Source organism: Gopherus evgoodei, chromosome 4 (assembly GCF_007399415.2).
Source record: "Gopherus evgoodei ecotype Sinaloan lineage chromosome 4, rGopEvg1_v1.p, whole genome shotgun sequence".
Classification (NCBI taxonomy): domain Eukaryota; kingdom Metazoa; phylum Chordata; order Testudines; family Testudinidae; genus Gopherus; species Gopherus evgoodei.
The window spans coordinates 26,598,573-26,620,408 of record NC_044325.1 but is presented as its reverse complement, the minus strand read 5'-3'; the positions used below and the strand labels follow the sequence as shown (position 1 = coordinate 26,620,408).

General features: G+C 45.5%; 1 protein-coding gene across 1 annotated transcript in view; it reads left to right on the top strand.

Annotated features, from left to right (window-relative positions):
* Window positions 1-4,350: 4,350 nt before the first annotated feature.
* Window positions 4,351-21,836, top strand: part of HHIPL1 (HHIP like 1) — a 32,684-nt gene continuing 15,198 nt past the window's right edge. The window contains 3 exon segments of the mRNA XM_030558776.1: window positions 4,351-4,659; window positions 16,592-17,238; window positions 21,235-21,378. Coding sequence (XP_030414636.1) covers window positions 4,351-4,659; window positions 16,592-17,238; window positions 21,235-21,378 — 1,100 coding nt within the window.

Here is a 21,836-nt window from a genome sequence, read left to right as displayed (position 1 = left end):
TCATGTGGTTTATCCATTAGACCACATGTCCATTAAACCAAAATGTCTTCATTTAAAAATAAATAATTCAGAACGGAGCTCTTCCCTAATCTAGCTTATGCCATTTTGCAATGCTGAACAAACACTTACAATACTTAACATTTGGAAATTAGCTGCTGTCTATGCACTGCATTTCATTTTTGTTACACGTTCGGTATGTTGCATAGCGGCCATAATAAGCCATGTGCTGTCATAAATCTTAGTATTATACAGTAAGCTTTGTTACAGCAACCCTTTATTTGCATATTAAGTGTTTTTATTATACTAATTTACATTACAACAGTAACTAATGTGTTTTTTAAAAAGCTATTAAAACCTGAAACACGAATCCAATTTTTAACCACAAAATGGAAAAAATCGATGCAAACCAGTTGTGCTTCCAAAACCTGGGACTGGATAATTGCATATCTAATTACTCATTTATACATGCAAATAAAAGGTTTTGCAGGTATGATGGATGAGATGGCGTGTTTGTCATGGATGAAAACTTGTCTTTAAAACACAAACATAACTGCACAACAGCAAGAGAATTCTGAGTTAAGACTACCACACATTACTGTTGTCCACACACATGCATAGCTCTCATTGGCATTGGCAATAGTTACACATATATGGAGAAGGGACAAAATCTCATTAAATGCTGTAGTGCTTATGGTCTTCTGACAGGGTCTCTCAAACCAAGCAGCAATCTTATACTCCGTATGCACTATATACTAATACTTTGGTATCAAAGTGGGAGTTAAAAATAGCGTGGCAGCTTATCTCCAAATTCTTTTGTTTTTATGGGTTTTCTACATTTTAATATTAACTTATCACTCTGAAATGTGGATAATAGTATTGAACAGCTAAAATTACAATGCACCTTGGGGGCTTTATACAAATAATATGACATGATGATGTAAAAAAAATTGCCATCTAAATATTGTACTTAACCCAATCTCTGAAGTAAATATTTCCAAGTACTACATATCAAATGCCTATAGGTGGGAAGTGTGAGACTGGACCCTATGGGTCAGAATCTTTTTCCCACAATGGTGGTGCAAAACTGCTGGAAAGCTGGTGTAACTAGCTACCTTGGGATTCCCTTGCATATGGAATCTCACCTTTGGTGCAGTATCGCTGGGGAAAAGAGCATGTCAAAGGTGCTATCCCTGGCTGTCAGAAAAGGCCCTTTGGACCACAGATAGGCGTGCTAAGTTAGAGCAGTCTTCAGGCAGAGTCCAAACCAAATCAATCAATGGCTGGTCCCTGTATGTGGGAACCACAAACATATGATGTAAAAGGCACCTTGAGCACCATCTCAGCAGCATCTAGTGCTGCACAAAGCTAGGCCAGATCAGAGTCTGACCTTATAATACCAAAGAATGTAGAAGTTAGTTACAGTAAAAACAGTAGCTGCATTGATCCTGAATTTTCTTGCTTCTAAATATGTCTCACTCTTAACATGGCCTGTAAGCAAGTCACATCAATGCTAATTATTATTATATATTGTTCACTCTGAGTCTTCGCTGACTACACCGAATGAAGCTGAAGTCATAAATCTAAATAACTTCTTTCCAAATTACAATATTACTGATTTATTCTTTTTGTGACTGAAGTTTTATATTACTAACAGAATAAAAAACTCACCTTCATCAGTTTAAATAGTTGACCAAATAAGTTATGCTGCAACTATGCACTTTAGACAACAGTTTAGATTAGAAAATGTTAAGGAAATATATTAAAGATTTGGAATTAAGATGAGCACTCACAATGGTCTATTTAACTATGGTATCAGTTTGGCAGTCCTGATGCAATTTTGTAGAAAAGTACTCTAATTTCCATTTAAAATTTTCATATTTCTTAGCAATTTCAATATAAAGCAACACAATACTTTTATCTTTACACTGTATGTGTATGTAGTTAGCAGGTTGCAGTACAGCTGGAACCAGACTCAAGCATTTCCATCACTTTTCCAAAATGTTGATTATACTGTAAATACATATATATAATTATTTCAACAGGACATGATCTATTCAAATCACATCTTCTGAATGGTTCTTACGAAGAGACCCAGTCCACTCAAAGTGAAGGTTGCACATAACTTCCCATTATTAGCCCAATTTTCAAAACCCCACCACTAACTTTACCAAAATCACACCAGTCTTCCTAGAATTTCTCATGTTACATGTAAGAGGAACATTTTTTGGATCAAATTGAGAAGAATCCCATGAGAGTTTTAAAGATATAGTGCTTCCAAAATTTGCCTGCCCTTCATTTTTGGAAGTTGCTCTCGCTCTCGTGCGCTCTCTCTCTCTCTGTTTAGTCTATAGTAGAGTTGATTGAAAAATGCTCATTATTTTTAATGGGAAATTTCAGAAAAAAGAACTTTTTAAGATTTCCCACAAATTTTTTTTGGTTTTTCAATTAAAACAATTTTTTCCTGCTTTTGAAAACCAAAAATTTTAACTGAAAAAAGTTTACTGAAAAATATATATGGAAAATTTCAAACTAAAATGAAACTTTTTGTTTTGACCCAAAAGCCATTATTCACTGGAAAAAAAAGTTTCAGCAAAAACATTCCCACCAGCTCCAGAGGGAATGCAGGAAGGGGGGCAATTGCCTACCACCACAGACTTTTCAAAAGTCTACATCAGAAGTTCTCATACTGTGGTCCAGGCTCTATTCAGGTGGTCCATCCCTCTATGGTCCACATACAAGAGAATGAAGGGCAACGCATCTAATTAGTGGAGCCGCACAGGCGTGACTCCACTAACTAGGTGCCTGGACCCTGGAGAAGACGCATGTGTAAGGTGAAGTGGTGGCCTTGGGGGGGGGTATAACTTCTTTAGTGTAGACTAGGCCTATGTCTGCACCTAACATGCCATAGTGGCACTGCTACAACTGCGCACTAACTAGAGTTGCCAACTGTTGAATCGCACAAACCCAAATTCCCTTGTCCCACCCCGAGGCCACACCTCTGCCTTGCCCTGTCTCACTCCATCCCCCTCCCTTACTCACTCTTCCCCACCCTCACTCACTTTCACTGGCAGGGGGTTGGGGTGTGGTCTCTGGGCTGGGGCCCAGGAGTTCAGAGTGTGAGAGGGGGCTACAGACTGAGCCTGAGGCAGGGGGTTGGGGTTGGGGTGCAGGAGGAGGTGAGGGGTGTAGGCTCTAGGAGGTAGTTTGGGTGTGGGAGGGGGCTCAGGGCTGGGGTGCAAGGTGCAGGCTCCACCCAGGTGGTGCTTATCTCAGGTGGCTCCCAGAAGTGACTGGCATGCCTGGAACCTAGGCACAGGGGTGGCCAGGCAGCTCTGTGTTGCCCCTTCCTACAGGCACCACCCCTGCAGCTCCCATTGGCTGCAGTTGGCAACCTGTGGCATAGACACTTTCTTCAGCAACAGAAGGGCTTTTTCCATCAATGTAGTTAATCAAAGAATATCAGGGTTGGAAGGGACCTCAGGAGGCCATCTAGTCCAACCCCCTGCTCAAAGCAGGACCAATCCCCAACTAAATCAGAAAGATTTTTGCCCCAGATCCCTAAATGGTCCCCTCAGGGATTAAGCTCACAACCCTGAGTTTAGCAGGCCAATGCTCAAACCACTGAGCTATCCCTTCCCCCTTGTCTCTGTGAGGTAGTAGCTAGAATTCTTCCATCCACCTAGTGGTGTCTACACTGGGGGTTAAGTTGACCTAAATACGTCTCTTAGGGCTGGACAATACTAAAAACTCTGTCACACAGGGGTGTGAAAAATCCCCATGTAGCTAAACTGACTGAGACCCTGGTGCAGACAGTGTCAGCTGGAGTGAAGAAGTCTAGCCATGCCCAGTTGTGGAGGTGGTGTTGGGAGAACCCCTCCCGTGGCTGTAGTATCTGAAGTGCCACAGCAGCACCTATCTCACCGTGGGTTTTTAATGTGTCGCCATGGGCTGGGGGGGGGGCTGCTCCCAGCCCCGAGCTCTGTGGAATTATTCTCCCTCCACCCCCTCGCCGAGCCGCAGCCCACAATTTCTTTGCCAAAGTTGCTTCTTCCACATGCGCTTCCTTCCCCGCAGCTGCTCTTGGCTCTGCCCAGTGCCGGGGCGGCGCTTCAGCCTGACTCCGGGGCCCCCGGCCCTAGGGAACCGTTAGCAGCAGAGAGCGGGACCAGCCAGCTCCCGTCCCGGCGGCCGCTGGGTTCCGGTGCGGCCCGGCTGCCCCGAGCGGTGGGAGCGGCCCGGCGAGGTGCGGCCAAAGGGGCAGCCCGGGGATTGCATAACCCGAGCCCGCCCTGGAGCGGCGTGTGAGCGCGCGGGGGCCAGGCTGCCGCCGCACAGAGCCCAGCGCCCAGCATGGCACATGGCAAGGCGGCGCCGGCGTCGGGTCCCCGCTGGGCCAGGCCGGGGCAGCGGCCCCCGCTCCTGGCGCTGCTGCTGCTGGCCGGGCTGGGCCAGGTGCGCCCGCACCCGCAGTGCCTGGACTTCAAGCCGCCCTTCAGGCCGCCGCAGCCGCTGGACTTCTGCGTGCAGTACACGGACTTCGGCTGCTGCGACGCGGAGCAGGACCGGGCGCTGATGGAGCGGTACTACAGCATCAGCGGCCGCCTGGCCCAGCCTGTGTACGCCGCCTGCGCCAGCCACCTGCAGGACCTGCTCTGCCAGGTGACGCTGCCCCCTGCTACCCTTCCTCCCTCCCTGCGGGGTCTGCTCTGCCCGGTGACACTGTCCCCTGCTACCCTCCGTCCCAGCGGGGCCGGGTCTGCTCTGCTCTGCCCGGTGACACTGCCCCCTGCTACCCTTCCTCCCTCCCTGCGGGGTCTGCTCTGCCCGGTGACACTGTCCCCTGCTACCCTCCGTCCCAGCGGGGCCGGGTCTGCTCTGCTCTGCCCGGTGACACTGCCCCCTGCTACCCTTCCTCCCTCCCTGAGGGGGTCTGCTCTGCCCGGTGACACTGTCCCCTGCTACCCTCCGTCCCTGCGGGGCCGGGTCTGCTCTGCCCTGCCCGGTGACACTGTCCCCTGCTACCCTCCGTCCCAGCGGGGCCGGGTCTGCTCTGCTCTGCCCGGTGACACTGTCCCCTGATACCTTCCGTCCCCGCGGGGCCGGGTCTGCTCTGCTCTGCCCGGTGACACTGTCCCCTGCTACTCTCCGTCCCAGCGGGCCCGGTCTGCTCTGCCCTGCCAGGTGACACTGTCCCCTGCTACCCTTCCTCCCTCCCTGCGAGGTCGGGTCTGCCCTGCTCTGCCAGGTGACACTGCACCCTGCTACCTTCCCTCCCTGCCGGGCCGGGTCTGCTCTGCCCTGCCAGGTGACACTGTCCTCTGCTATCCTCCGTCCTTGCGGGGCCGGCTCTGCCCTGCTCTGCCAGGTAACACTGCACCCTGCTACCCTTTCTCCCTGCGGGGCCTGCTCTGCTCTGCCAGGTGACACTGCTCCTGCTACCCTCCCTCCCTCCCTGCGGGGCCTGCTCTGCCAGGTGACACTGCCCCTGCTACCCTTTCTCCCTGCAGGGCCTGCTCTGCTCTGCTCTGCCAGGTGACGCTGCACCCTGCTACCCTCCCTCCCTGTGGGCGGGTCTGCCCTGCTCTGCTCTGCCAGGTGACACTGCCCCCTGCTACCCTCCCTCTCTGCGGGACCTGCTCTGCCAGGTGAGACTGCCCCTGCTACCCTTTCTCCCTGCAGGGCCTGCTCTGCTCTGCTCTGCCAGGTGATGCTGCACCCTGCTACCCTCCCTCCCTGCGGGCGGGTCTACCCTGCTCTGCTCTGCCAAGTGACACTGCCCCCTGCAACCCCCCCCCTCTCCCTGCAGGGTCAGGTCTGCTCTGCCAGGTGACACTGCCCCTGCTACCCTCTCTCCCTCCCTGCAGGGCCTGCTCTGCCCTGCTTTGCTCTGCCAGGTGACACTGCCCCCTGCTACTCCCCCTACCCTCCCTGCTCTGCCCTGCTCTGCTCTGCCAGGTGACACTGCCCACTGCTACTCCCCCTGCCCTCCTTGCGGTGCCTGCTCTGCCCTGCCAGGTGACACTGCCCCTGCTACCCTTCTTCCCTGCAGGGCCTGCTCTGCTCTGCTCTGCTCTGCCAGCTGACACTGCACCCTGCTACCCACCCTCCCTGCGGGGCCTGCTCTGCTCTGCCAGGTGACACTGCCCCCTGCTACCCTCCCTCCCGCCCTGCAGAGCCTGCTGTGCCCTGCCAGGTGACACTGCACCCTGCTACCCTCCCTCCCTATGAGACCTGTTCTGCTCTGCCAGGTGACACTGCACCCCTGCTACCTTCCCTCCCTGCGGGGCCTGCTCTGCTCTGCCAGGTGACACTGCCCCCTGCTGCCCTCCCTCCCTGCAGGATGAGCTCTGCCCTGCTCTGTTCTACCAGGTGACACTGCACCCTGCTACCCTCCCTCCCTGCGAGGCCGGCTCTGCTCAGCCCTGCCAGGTGACACTGCCCCCTGCTAGCCTCCCTTCTTGCAGGATGTGCTCTGCCCTGCTGTGCTCTGCCACGTGACACTGCACCCTGCTACCCTCCCTCCCTGCGGGGCCTGCTCTGCTCTGCCAGGGACTCTGTGCTCCCAGCTCATCCTTCCCTTCAGGGCCTACTCTGTTCTGCCAGGTGACACTGCAACCCCAGCTGCCCCTTCCCTTCCTGCAGGGTCTGCCTTGACACATGACTCTGCATCACCAGCTCAGTCCTGCTATCTATCCCTCCTTTCCCTGCTGGGCCTGGCCTGTCAGGGGACTCTGTATCCCCAGCTCACCCCTGCTATTCTATTCCTCCCCTACCCTCCCCAGGTGAGAGCAGGGACTCTGCATTCCTCTTTCCCATCCTACCTTTTCCCTTCCCTGCGAGGCGGGGAACTCTGAGCTCTGACCTCTCTGCTGTAGGCTCTGCTTCAGGATCTGTTCTGTCAGATGAGGGACTGCAACCTCCCCTGGGGAGTCTGCACCTATTCCCTCCTTCTGCACTTCGGGCTTTGTTTGTTGGGAGCTATACAGATGGGGTCATCAGGTGATCTCTCTACCGAGAAGCACTAAAGTGGGGTTGGGGACTGCTGCCTTTGAGGCCTGGTCTACACTACATGTTTAAACCGATTTTAGCAGTGTTAAACTGATTTAACACTGTACCCGTCCACACTACGAGGCCCTTTATATCGATATAAATGGCTCTTTATATCGGTTTCTGTACACATCCCCAACGAGAGGAGTAGCGCTAAAATCGATATTACCATGTTGGATTAGGGTTAGTGTGGCCGCAAAACGACGGTATTGGCCTCCGGGCGGTATCCCACAGTGCACCACTGTGACCGCTCTGGACAGCAATCTCAGCTCGGATGCAGTGGCCAGGTAAACAGGAAAAGCCACGCGAAATTTTGATTTTCATTTCCTGTTTGCCCAGCGTGGGGCTCTCATCAGGACGGATGGCAATGCAGTCCCAAATCCAAAAAGAGCTCCAGCATGGACCGCATGGGAGATACTGAATCTGATCGCTGTATGGGGAAACAAATCTGTTCTATCAGAGCTCCGTTATAGAAGACGAAATTCCAGAGCGTTTGAAAAAAAAATCTACAGGCTACACAGTGCTGCGTGACAAGCGTAATGGGAAGCCAGAGACTCAAACGGACGCTCATGGAGGAAGGGAGGGGGTACTGAGGACTCCAGCTATCCCACAGTCCACAGCAGTCTCTGAAAAGTATTTGCATTCTTGGCTGAGCTCCCAATGCCTGTAGGGTCAAACACATTGTCCAGCATGGTTCAGGGAATAGCTTGTCAATTTACGCCCTCTCCCCCCCCACGTGAAAGAAAAGGGAAAGAAGTCATTCCTTGACTTTTTTCAGTGTCACCCTATGTCTACTGAATGCTGCTGGAAGACGCGATGCTGAAGCAGTAAAGAGCAGTATCCACTCCTCTCCCCTCCCTGGTGGCAGACGGTACAATATGACTGATATCCATCGTCACTATCAGCCCGTGAGTGCTCCTGGTTTGCCTCAGGTGAGGTCGGCTGGGGGTGCCTGGGTAAAAATAGGAATGATTCCCAGTAGATGGGACAGAACAGCTGGTAACCGTCCTCATCATAGCAACTGGGGGCTGAGCTCCATCAGCCCCCTCCCTTTCCTGTGTAAAGAAAAGATTCTGTACTGCCTGGACTATCATAGCAGTGGGATGCTGGGCTCCTCTCCTCCGCACAGCTTAATGTCCTGCCTGGACTGTCATAGCACCGGGAGGCTGCCTCCCCCTCATTTTATCTTACTAAGGGCTGGTCCAGACTAGGGGGGGGAAATCGATCTTAGATACGCAACTTCAGCTACGTGAATAACGTAGCTGAAGTCGAATATCTAAGATCGGATTACTCACCCGTCCAGACGGCGCGGGATCAATGTTCGCGGCTCTCTGTGTCAATTCCGGAATTCCTGCCGTTGGGGTTGATGGAGTTCCGGAATCGATATAAGCGCGCTCGGGGATCGATATATCGCGTCTAGTATCGATCCCTGAGCAATCGATTTTAACCCGCTGATACGGCGGGTAGTCTGGACGTGGCCTAACAAGTCACTGTTTCTTATTCCTGCATTCTTTATAACTTCATGACACAAATGGGGGGGACACTGCCACGGTAGCCCAGGAAGGTTGTGGGAGGAGGGAAGCAATGGGTGAGGTTGTTGCAGGGGCACCCCCCGTGAATGGCATGCAGCTCATCATTTCTGCGGGATCTGACATGGAGCAGCTGTACTCTCTGATACACTGCTTCTCTAGTACACTTGCCCCAAATTCTAGGCAGGACTGACTCTATTTTTAGAAACCATAAAGGAGGGATTGACTCGGGGAGTCATTCCCAGTTTTGCTTTTGCGCCCCCGGCCGACCTCAGCCAGGGGCACCCATGATAGCAGCAGACAGCTGGACAGAAGGACAGATAACCGTCATCTCATTGCCAAATTACCCTGGCAGCAGAAGGTACAGAACGACTGGTAACCATCTCTGCTATCATGCAAAAGCAAATGAATGCTGCTGTGTAGCGCTGGAGTATCGCCTCTGTCCGCGGCATTCAGTACACATATGGTGACTGTAAAAAAAAAAAAAGCTGAACGGGCTCCATGGTTGCCCATGCTGTGGCGTCTGCCAGGACAATCCAGGGAAAAAGGGCGCGAAATGATTGTCTGCTGTTGCTTTCCCGGAGGAAGGAATGACTGATGACATTTACCCAGAACCACCCGCGACAATGATTTTTGCCCCATCAGCCACTGGGCTCTCAACCCAGAATTCTAAGGGACGGGGGAGACTGCGGGAACTATGGGATAGCTACAGAATAGCTACCCACAGTACAACGCTCCGGAAATCGACGCTAGCCTCGAACCATGGACGCACACCGCCGAATTAATGTGCTTAGTGTGGCCGTGTGCACTCGACTTTATACAATCTGTTTTATAAAACCGGTTTATGTAAAATCGGAATTATCCCGTAGGGTAGACATACCCTAACCTTTACAAGGCCCATGTGTAAGGATGGTCTGGAATTTGGAGAGAGTTCCATCCTTGCCCTTCCTTGTAGACAATTACAGTGTCAGAGTCATGGATTCACCGCCAAACCAGGAAATAACTTCTGCTCAAATTCTTGAATGGGTAGCTTTGAAAGTGTCTAGCCAAGAACTGCAGTCTAGATAACAGGACATCTGTCTAGCAACATCTCCAAAATCAACTAATTGATACACTCAGGATCAGCCTTTAGAATGCAATCATGTCACATGCCAAACTCTTCTGTAAAGGAGAAGGCTGATGACAAAGCAGAAGATTGTTATTGCTTTCAGTTATGTACAGTAGCACACTGGGACTTTAAGAAGTGGATGTATGAGTATCTTATAAAGTGTAAGACGAAGTGGGTATTCGCTCACGAAAGCTCATGCTCCAATACGTCTGTTAGTCTATAAGGTGCCACAGGACTCTTTGCTGCTTATAAAGTATAGTGGAGTTTTGTGGGCCCCATTCCCACTTGGGGACCCTGGCTTTGGGTTGAATCTCCAGAAATGGTCACACAGGAGACAGAGCACAGATGGGCAAAAAATTACTCTTGGAAACCCCGGGTCACTGTGGAACCAGACAGTTCCACTGCAGTGGGTTACAGCAGCCTTAGGGCTGCTCAGGTTTAGGCCAGTGGCTAACAGCCCCAAAGGAGCATAACTGTAGCAAGGATCAGTGCAGAGTGAGGGGTGAGGATGTGATCTAGAAACAGCTATACCAGCTGTATGCCACCAGAAGATCCTCCTACCCAGGGGAATTCTCTTGGGCCATACACGACAGGCGCATAATCAGAAAATGCCATCTATCTGGCAAAGCAGCTATCCCATCATCAGAATCTGCCTTGTGTATCTTCAGATACATTACACATCCAGGCCAAAACCCATAATTGACTCCCTCTGAGGGCTGTTCATTAGATTCTGCTGTTCTGGAATAACTCTGTTTACACTTACATGGCCTTAGTGGACTGGAGAGTCCAATCCTTAGCCTTCTGCTGCAAACTAGGGTATCCTTAGACTTGGCCATGAACAACAATTCCATTTCATGACAACTTTAGTTTTTGTTCCACATCTGAGTGAAAAACCTTTCAAATATTTTTGTGAAACAGAATTGTGTGGAAACATTGTTCTTGCGTGGAAACGGTTAGGTTTTCAATTCAATAGTTCACCTTTGTGATACCTCTGAGCCTGCCTAAAGCTGAGTAACCTCTGCTTAAGCCTGATGAGTCATCCCTGAGTTACCTCTGAACCTGAGGGCATGTCTACGCTACAAATTAAGTCGACTTAAGTTGACATACAGCTACTGCAGTAATTGCATCTATTTTAAATGTCCACACTATGCTCCTGTTGGCAGTGCACATCCTCACCAGGAGTGCTTGCAGTGATTTAACCGTCATTGTGTGGCACTGACAGCTGGAGCCATGCAGCCGCCCGGGCAACAACAGGCGCTGTAAGCAACACAGTGTCTACACGGATACTGTGTCAGCCTAAGTACATCAACTTATGGCTGTCACAGACATGGAGTTATTAAGTCTGTATAGTGGGCGATTTACGTCAGCGGGAGGGATATTTTAGGGAAGACACTTACAGAGTTAGGTCAATATAAGGTGCTTTACATCAACCTAACTCTGTAGTGTAGACCAGGCCTAAATTTGCTTGAGCCTGATGAGTTATCCATGAGCCAGAGAGAGTGAAGTCATCAGAGGCATCAGGTGTTGTGATAGGGTGAGCCAGAGTTCAGCCAAATTACAGGTGAGGCCCCATCCAGGTGTTCCCAAGGCATGTATATAGGCTCCAAATGGAAGCAGTCTCTCCAGTCTGATCAACATCACTACCTGGCTGGGAATGCTTCTCTTGCCAATAGTTTCAACAGACTGCCCTTGCTCCTGCTCCACCTATGCCTGCTTCCATGCTAACCAGCCCCTTCTCCAGCTGCATCTGCTCCTGCCTCAGACAGCCACTCTGACAACCCTGAAGCTCCTAAGCTATCCCTTTGGAAGCTTACTCAAAATCAGTATATCTCCATGAAATATTTAGGCTTCAACAAAACAACGTATTTTGACAAAAAAAAATTTGAAAATAATCCTTTAAGTATTATCTTACCTACCCAGAAATGGCAGCATTGACAGCTGCCAACAGTGGCAGCTCTAGCCATGGAAACATAAATGGACAGATCCGCGTTATGTATGCTGTAGTATACCCCTGCTTGCAGTCATTCGTTATATATGTGATTTACACCTTTATAGCTGAATGAATAAATCGTTCTTGTGAATTATTCAGCACATTTAGGTCTCCTTTTGCTCACCAATCATGATTTCCTCAAATATATTGCTTATTCAAATTATTTTGACAAGTGTCTCTTCCAAGTTTTTATTCTGGTACTGATTGTGAGTAATCTAAATGTGAGGGTTTTTCCCTCTTAGCTGTGATTTGTAAGGTGGTATTATTTCTGTTCCCAATACAGACTAGAATCCATCCGATTTGCTTAGAGCTGTGTTACCTCTGAAGTGCTAACTGGAGTAAAAACCTAGTAAAAAACAATGTGGGCAGATATGAATGCACATGGGGAGCAGATCAGTTGAATAAGGTGCCATTTTAACATAGCCAGTTTTCAGTTTAAACTGGTGGATTTTTAAAATTTAACTGTTACAGATAAATGACTGCTAATCAAAAGCGATGGATTTAAATATACTGGACTCTAAGCCACCTTTGCAGCCTACAATATAATCCCCAAGAAAGTCTGACAACTGCTTTAACTGGGGCCCTGATTGAGGAAGGTATTTAAGCATATGCCTAACTTTAAGCATGTGAGCAGTCCCATTGTTTTCAGTGGAAGTACTCGTTTTTAAAGTTACTCTCAAGCTTGCTGAATTAGGGCCTGAGCTACAAGGAACCTGGCAGTCAACAGGCTGTAAGAGTTGCCCCAGCAACATCTCTCTTTTCCCTAGATATACCCCCTACATTATGAGCCAGGAATGAGAAGCATCAGAGGCCTCAGAGTTGCTTTATGCCAGGGATTGGCAACCTTTGGCATGCGGCACTGTTTGTTTACCTTCCACGTCCACAGGTTCAGCCAATCGCAGCTCCCACTGGCTGCAGTTCACCGTTCCAGGCCAATGGGGACTGCAGGAAATGGCACGGGCCGAGAGATGTGGTGGCCACTGCTTCCTGCAGCCCCCATTGCCTGGAACGGCAAACTGCAGCCAGTGGGAGCTACGCTCGGTCGAACCTGCGGACGCTGCAGGTAAACAAATTGTCTCGGCTCGCCAGCGGATTTCCCTGACAGGACATATGCCAAAGGTTGCCGATCCCTGCTTTATGCTATTCAAAGACTTTCCATCTCAGGTGAAATTTTCAAGGAGCCAGTTAAGGCTGCTTTAGTGCTGCAAAACAGCAAGGAAGGGGCTGAGGACAAACTATATAAAGTGAAAACAAGTACATGTCTGAGTACAGCCTGGTGAAAACTTTTGTTAAGAGATTGAGGGTCAAAGGCTTTGATTCCCATTAAACTACAACCTCGTAAATAAGTACATAATTTTAAAAAGCTTCCTAGGTTGAAACTGATAAGAAATATCAAAGGTTAAGTGGAAAGTAGAACACTTTTCTAAAAACTTGCATCAGAACTGCCAAACTGATACCACAGGTAAATCATTGCTGGATCTGAGTACCCATCCTGATTCTAACTGTTGCAATTAATGTCAGTCCTTAGGTAAGTATTTTTCGTAACTATAAGTTAGCAGCCTAAATAATTGCGGCATATATAACAAATCCAGCCAGCTACTTAAATTACTGACAGTGTTTCTTTCAATTCTTATCATGGTATTGGCCTGCCCAGTCTTGTCCACTAGCTTCCATGCGCTCTGTATCAAGCCCTATAAGAGTTCAATTAAAAAATTAATAAAACAGGGTAGTGTGTAATTTAATAATATATGGTGATATACCTGTCTTGTAGAGCTGGAAGGGACCCTGAAAGGTCATCGAGTCCAGCCCTCTGCTTTCACTAGTAGGACCAAGTACTGATTTTGCCCCAGATCCCTAAGTGGCCCCCTCAAGGATTGAACTCACAGCACTGGGTTTAGGAGGCCCATGCTCAAACCATGATCTGTTGGTCATGCTGTGCCCTGGATTCAGTGCAAAGTCAGTCAACATTATAACTAACTGAACACAACAAATAAAATAACATTAAGGGTTGAATGCACCACTTTATTCACAAGCAAAGAATTTCAAGATCAGGCTTCATGTATTTCGGATTCAGAATCAGAAGGTCTCCCAACTTTGAGCATTTTAGTAGTGGAAAATAATACAGAAACATGGTTCAGTGCAGTATTTGGCTGGTTGTTAATCTTTTGTACATTACTTCCAATGGGATGTTACTGTGTGTATACAAATGGCACCACAGATATGTTATGACTTGCATATAAGGTTATCCGCAATATCTTCTGTTATTAACACTGACTTAAGACCAAGGGTCAAACACAGTAACAAAGGAATTAGGCATTCATGCTTCTATGCCATTTTTATCTCCTGTATTGAAACCAAAATATTGGTGTATGGTACATAAGGAGTGTAAGATGACTGCCTGGTTTGAGATATCCTGTCAGAGAACCATATGTACTACAGCATTTAATATGAGTTTGTTTTCTTCTCCATATGCGTGTGGAACTCCATTGATGTCAACGTAAGCTATGCATGTGTAGCCAATATGAATGCTATAACAGCTTTTAGTTGGAATTATCGTGCTGTTTTGTATTAAGGTTTGACATTTAAGACCAAATTTTCAGTCATGGCCACAACAAATGCACCAGGAAATATGCCAGCTTATCTGCTATGCCTTGCACACTTCTATTTTTGCATAAATGAATTGGTGTGCAGTTACTCAATCTGTGTATGCAGTTTTGGTGTTTTGTTTCATTGAATCTCCTTTTGTTTACATTAATTACTGTTCATTTGAAGGGCAGTCAGTATAATAACCTTCATTTCTCAATGAATAGGCTGACATAATAAGAAATCTTATTTTACGCACTAATCAGATCTGTTACATAGTCCCTTGCTTTATTATGGGAGATGTCAGAACTGTTAAAAAAATGAAATATTGTGTGTATTACTATTGTGTATATTTACCAGTTAATTTAAATATAAGTATATTGGATGTTTTTTTCTTTTCATCATTGACTAATGACCTAAACTGTATGTTGTTGTTGTTGTTGTTTTGGTTTTTTATTAAGCCCATTTTGCTTAGGAGAAGTGTGGCCCTATAATTAAAGCACAAATTTATTCAAGAGCGTTGGTTTCTTTTCCCAGCTATACCACAGATTTGCTGGGTGATATGTGATAAATCATTGATCCTCTCTTTTTCTCCATTTACTTATCTATCACTTGAAAATAAAAATCCTTACCAACTGAGGCTTATTGCATTGTTATAGAGCACTTTAATATTTTTGGCTGGAAGGTGCATTAGAAGTGGAAAGTAATATATTATTATTACTTAAGGAAAAAGCACCTGAAAACCAAGAGAACTGGATGTTTTGGTCAGTTTGTAAGAGACAAGTAGTTTTCTGGATTTAAGTGACTTATGTCAAGAAAATGTGCTTGTGACAGATAACCCTTATATGAATTTGATTCAGTTCTTAGGCAGGGCATCTTCATATACTGCTGTTTATTTGTGTTGCCGTAGCTACCAAAGGGCCCAGTCTGGATTGGAACCCTTTCTTAATAAGCACTGTAAAATCTCATAGCTGGGGCCCTACCAAATTCATGGTCCATTTTGGTCAATTTCACAGTCATAGGATTTTAAAAATCATAAATTTCATGATTTCAGCTATTTATATCTGAAATTTCACTATGTTGTAATTGCAAGGGTCCTGACCCAAAAAAGAGTTTGAGGGGGACAAGCTTATTATATCGGGGTTGCAGTACTGTTCCCCTTACTTCTACACTGTTGCTGGCGGCAGTTCTATCTTCAGAGCTAGGCAGCTGGAGACCAGCAGCTGCTGGCCTGGAGCCCAGCTCCGAAGCCAAAGCCGCCGCCAGCAGCAGCACAGAAGTAAGGATGGCACAGTGTGATATTGCCACCCTTCCTTCTGCACTGCTGCTGGTGGGACACTGTATTCAGAGCTTGGATCCTGGCCAACAGTTGCTGCTTTCTGGCCGCCCAGCTCTGAAAGCTGTGCAGAAGTGAGGATGGTAATACCGCAACCCTCCTAAAATAACCTTGCGATCCCCCTGCAACTTCCTTTTGGGTCAGGAGCCCTAGTTTGAGAAACGCTGGTCTCCCCTGTGAAATCTGTATAGATTAGGGTAAAAGCACACAAAAGACCAGATTTCACGGCGGGGAGACCAGATTTCACAGACTGTAATGTGTTTTTCATGGCCGTGAATTTGGTAGGGTCTTACTCATAGCATGAACAGTCTCTACTCTAAATGTTTACAATCTAGTTTTATCAGTCTCAAGGTGTATTTGCATTTGCTAGTTAGGTAGTTGGGTAGTCAAATGTAGTTTGTGCTCACAGATCTGTAGCCCTCAGTCTGCGTTGCTGGCACAGCAGTGCATGCCTTTATCAGTTGAAGAGGAATGGAAGCTATAGAAAGCTATGGCTCAGTTGCTACTTCTTTCAATGTGGAAATTTGGGGACTTGATTCTTCAGTGTTTGGTCTAGTTTTATAGTTACAGATGTAACTCCATGATTTCAATGCAGGTGCTCCAGCATTAAGCTAGAGTAAAGCAGTGGTGACTCTCTATCTTTGGATAATAGAGCCTGTAACACAGAATTTCACTTTTCCTCTGTTAGGACATTGGCGTGGTGTACACTAAGCATACCCATGAGTCTGGGTCCATTTTTGGGTGTTGGCACTCAGGCTTAAATACCTGAATCCACATTTGAGAACTTTCATTGAAACCTGGCTCCCACCATCTCTATTTAAGGTTATTACCTCATTTGTTGGGATGAATCATTTTCAGAGGTCTGAGATCTTTACATATGTAAATATATGTGCACAGTGAGTCACAAGCATGTTGTTGTGATAAGGTAAATTTTCGTATTTTGGTGAAATTTTTTCAGCCACATTGTGAAGTAACTGAGGTTTCCTCTCTTTCTGTAGGAATGCTCCCCCTATGCTGCTCACTTGTATGATGCTGAGGATCCTTCCACTCCCTTGCGGACAGTGGCAGGACTTTGCCAAGAATACTGCGAGCAGACGTGGCAAAAATGCAGGTCCATGTTTCGCTATCTCTCTACGGACAAAGAATTATTAGCCCTGGAAAACAATATGGTGAAGTTCTGCCGCTATTTGTCACTTGATGATGTGGACTATTGTTTCCCTCGCCTGCTGGTAAATCAGAATCTTAATCAAAACCTTGGGTTAGTGACTGCCGACTCAGAGGGCTGTCTCCAGTTGTGCCTATTAGAGGTAGCTAATGGTCTGCGGAATCCTGTTGCTATGGTGCATGCAAATGATGGTACTCACAGATTTTTCATTGCCGAACAAGTTGGTTTAGTTTGGACCTACCTCCCAGATCGGTCAAGGCTGGAAAAGCCATTTCTGAACATCAGTGAAGCCGTACTTACCTCACCTTGGGAAGGAGACGAGAGAGGTTTTCTAGATATTGTCTTCCATCCTAAATTCAAATTTAATGGTAAAGTGTATGTCTACTATTCAGTTGAAGTTCATTTTGAAGAGAGAATCCGAATAAGTGAGTTCAGAATTTCTCCTGATGACATGAATACTTTGGACCATAGTTCTGAAAGGTATTGTATGCATATTTATCTGTCAAATTTATTTAAGATTTCAAAGAAAATTTCATGCATTTTTAAAGGCCTGCTAATCTAATAAACAAGATTAATTTGGCTTAATATTGCTCTTTGATTCTAATTTTATATGAAGTAAGTCCTAGTCTATTTATGCTGAAAATTCAAAGGGGAAAAATGACATTAATTCATAATTAAGTTTTTATTTTAATATACAAAGATCAGAAAATTCAAAACCCTTCTCCCAAGAGTAATTGTACCTGCCTCATTTTGCACAGGTATGTATTAAGGTATAAAAGATACATGTTCAATGTAGATGAATTACAGTTGCTCTGGAATAAAACATTTGACTTTCCTTACTGTTCAACAACTAAAGATTTAACTGTAATGTTTCTTAAAGTTTTTTGCATTTAATTTCCTTGGTTTGACTACTGCGTAAGAAAGAAAAAGGAGAGAGAGAAACCTTGACCACACATTCAGGTATACTTCTGCACTGTGTGAGTCAAATTGATCCCTACTGAAATGTCACTGAAGTCAATATATGAAGTCAGCTATGTTACACCAAAGATTAATTTGACCCAGTATGCTTAGCTGAGTGATGGTGCATTCCTATGGTATGTGCGTTCAAATAAGTGTGTATATTTTGGAATGAAATAAATACAGTTGCATTTATTTGAATTTGCCTTGCTCTTCCTATAATCACACTGTTATGAGCACATTTTGGGCTCATCAACTCAGCACGTTTAAAGTTACTAGAAAATAATATTTTAATTCATCACTCTTAAAGCAGAAGCTCTGAAAACCACCTTACTTGCCACTTCATATGCTCATCTGTCATCAGGGGTGGCTCCAGGCACCAGCACGCCAAGCTCGTGCCTGGGGCAGCAAGCCGGGGGGGCATTCTGCCGGTCGCCGCAAGGGCGGCAGGCGGGCTGCCTTCGGCTGCCTGCCTGCAGAGGGTCTGCTGATCCTGCGGCTTCGGCGGACCTCCCACAGGCATGCCACCGAATCCACAGGACCGGGGACCTCCCGCAGGCATGCCACTAAATCCGCGGGACCGGGGACCTCCCGCAGGCAAGCTGCCGAAGGCAGCCTGCCTGCCGTGCTTGGGGCAGCAAAATACCTAGAGCCGCCCCTGTCTGTTATACACTTCTTTTCCTTCCTTCCCCACAATCTCACACACATTGGTATGAAAGGGATTTCTCCTGTGCTAGTGCCCTCATAGACAGCCTCTCTATATCTCTGTTTTGACTGTATCTGTTTTGACTATCCATCTCTTTTAAAATGCCCTCCTAAAATCTCTTCTCAGTGGCTGTATCTTCTTCGGCTACCCTGAATGTCATATAATTCTGCAGCTATAGTATCTGTTATTATTTATTACTCTTATAGGCACAACATTCGGAGAAAGGATGGTTCATGGGTACTAGTTTAGGGCTTGGGAGAGCTCATTTCAAGTCCTTGCTCTGCCACCGACTTCCTTTGTGACCTTGGACAGATCACTTAGCCTTTCTGTGCCTCAGTTTCCCATCTGTAAAATAGGAATGAATACCACATTTCTATCTTACAGGGTGTTGTGAGGATAAATTAAGTAAATATTATGAGGTGCCGAGATACCATGGTAATGGGGGACCCTATAAATACCTTAGCTAGATAGAAACGTGTAATAATTATGCAACATCCTGAGATGCATTTGTATGCAACACTATGTAAGATAATTCTAATTAGTATATATGCCAAATCAAAATATGCACAGTCAATTATGAAATGTGTGAAATGCATACAGTATTATTTGAAATGAATACATTTTGCATGTAATAATCTTATACATTTTAAAAGTTTGCATTACAGTGAATTGGAGCATCCTGTTCTTCTAAAACAAGGCATCAATGAAGTCAGTGTAACATTTCATAAATGTTGGTGTTTCATTGCTTAATATACGGACATATTAACTGCACTATTTTTAAGCATAGCTATATTTTTTCTATTTAAAATGTTTTACAGATTCTGGGTTAGCTAATCTAATTCTTCTGTTGCTCTGCACCTACAGTGCAAAGATAATTGAAGTTTTGCATGTAGGATAAATCAGGACTGGTTTATAAAGTTTATAATCTGGTGTAGGACCAGAAAATTACAGTTTTATGAGAGCACTGAATATTATTTATTTTAATATAGAATCATACAATATCAGGGTTGGAAGGGACCTCAGGAGGTCATACTAGCACCCACAATGTGTTAGGTACTTTCCAAACACTCAAGAATGAGGATTCTTGCTCTAAAGCAGTCACAGTCTAGTGACAGACAGAGGCTGGGGGAAGAGGAACAACAGTTTATATATGTCAACTTAGTTCCCTATAGGCAGAATAGCAGAAGTGAGTTTTTAAAAGGAATTTAGATGTGGACAGGAGAAGAGCCTGGAGAAATGAATCGGGCCTAAACCTGCAAACGTTTACTCTTGTGCTGTCCTGTTGAATGAAGACCCATCAGGCTCTAAGTTTGTAACCTCTTCCATAACTACTACATTGTTCATTACAAAGATAGATTCATGCTGCAACCTGGAAAAAGCAAACCCTGGTCTTGCTGTCCTTACTTTGGCAAGTAGGCATTGACTTCAGTGTGAATATTGTCCAGAGATGGATAGTCAGGCCTGTAAAGCTGCATGGGGTTCCATTAGCAGAATTTATATATTCTGTTTGCTTTCAGGTTTATTAATAACTCAGTTTGTCTTGCTGTACTGCAGAATCCCTTTGCTTTGGGAGCAGCTGAACAGAAAGCAGGTTTCTATTGCTTACAGTATCCTTCTTCACTTTTAAACGTGGGTAGTGTCTTGTGTGCTGTCGAACAGCTACTCCATTCTAGAGATGATGAAGTTTAGTGGTGGATGAATTGATCCCTACATGGCTAGTTTATCTGTTTATAGGGCACTTTAGGATCTTTCAGAAGGAGAGGGGACAACATTAATGCAAGAAACTGCAATTTGTTGTTATCTCATCAATTATTTTTAAACATATTAGAGACTGTCAACTTGAAATATAGTTTTTTTTTAAATTAAGGAAGTAAAATACATTTCAAGTGTTACACTCGTCCCTGAATCACACTGCCAGAATGTGTATTTTTTTAATCATGTTTTCTTATATTTAACTGTTTGCTATACTTAAAGTGATGCCAAATGCACAAAGTAAACAAGCTGAAAACAGATTTCTTTCCTCGAATTTCTTTCAGTTAACAAAAATGTTAGGTGCTACATTGAACAGTAATCAGAATACTTGTGTTGACAGAGTGTGACTATGTTAAGGATGTCCCTTTAAAAATCATCTAAGTTTGTGGTTCAGTAATTTACAGATCCCAGGAGCAAGTGAAATATGCACCTGTAATTCTCCTTAATAGCTTGTGCCCCAAGCCTTGAGTTTTATTGTTATTATTTAATATTTGTAAAGAAGTAGCTCTGAACTTTCCAGTCAGAATTATAGCCATGTTGTACTGGGCACTTTGCAAATGCACAGGTAGACCTCGGCCTTGCACCTTATAGCTTACAGTCTGATTGCAAATGAGAAGCAACAAACAAAAAGCACGAAGAGGGGGAGGACAGGGGTAACAAAAAAAAAAAAGGTCACATAGTTGCACAGGTTCCTTACTGCACAATGTGATGGTTCCATATCATTAAAAACATTGTGAATTTATCTAAAATAATAAAATCAACTGTGTCTGCCCTGTTGCACCATTTGGGATTCAAGATGACTAGTGCACAATACTATGTGGCTCAAAAAATAGCGTGTCTGAAATCAAAAGCTGGCCCACTGCATGTAGCATGTAAAAGAAACATTTCTGATTTCTCTAGAGTGAGGACAAAGCAAAATTCTATAACCAGGGTCTGGAGGAAGATTTGTGTTTTTCCTGGTCCACATACAGTTTCTGTCTCAAATGCTGTACTTAGGCTACTGAGCCTTTTGATTATAACTTACCCAATATTGATAATGCTTCATTCCTGTTTATGATCAGGATAATTCTGGAGGTAGAAGAGCCAGCTTCCAATCACAATGGAGGAGAGCTACTCTTTGGAGATGATGGTTATCTTTACATATTTACTGGGGATGGAGGCATGGCTGGCGATCCTTTTGGGACTTTTGGAAATGCTCAAAACAAGTATGAGCCTCTAAGTCTGTGTGCAACTTTCTGTGTGTATAGGGGGGTGGGAGTGAAGTAGAAGAGATAAGCCATGGGGAGAGGAACTGTAATTTTCTAGTTATGTTTATTGTTTCCTTAAATGTTTAATTCCAGTTCTCTCAACAGACATTAAAGCAGCATTCTTGTCTTTTGAAGGTAAAAATTACAGGAATTATGGAAAATGCCTTTGGTTTTAATTTCATGTTATAATGCAATAAAACCTAGATATGTTGACTCCAGGTCCTGTGGCTTATCCATTAAACTATGTTTCCATTAAACCAAAATGTCTTCATTTAAAAATAAATAATTCAGAACGGAGCTCTTCTGTAATCTAGATTATGCCATTTTGCAATGCTGAACAAACACCCACAATACTTACATTTGGAAATTAGCTGCTGACTGTTCACCGCATTTCGTTTTCGTTACTCTTTCGGTAT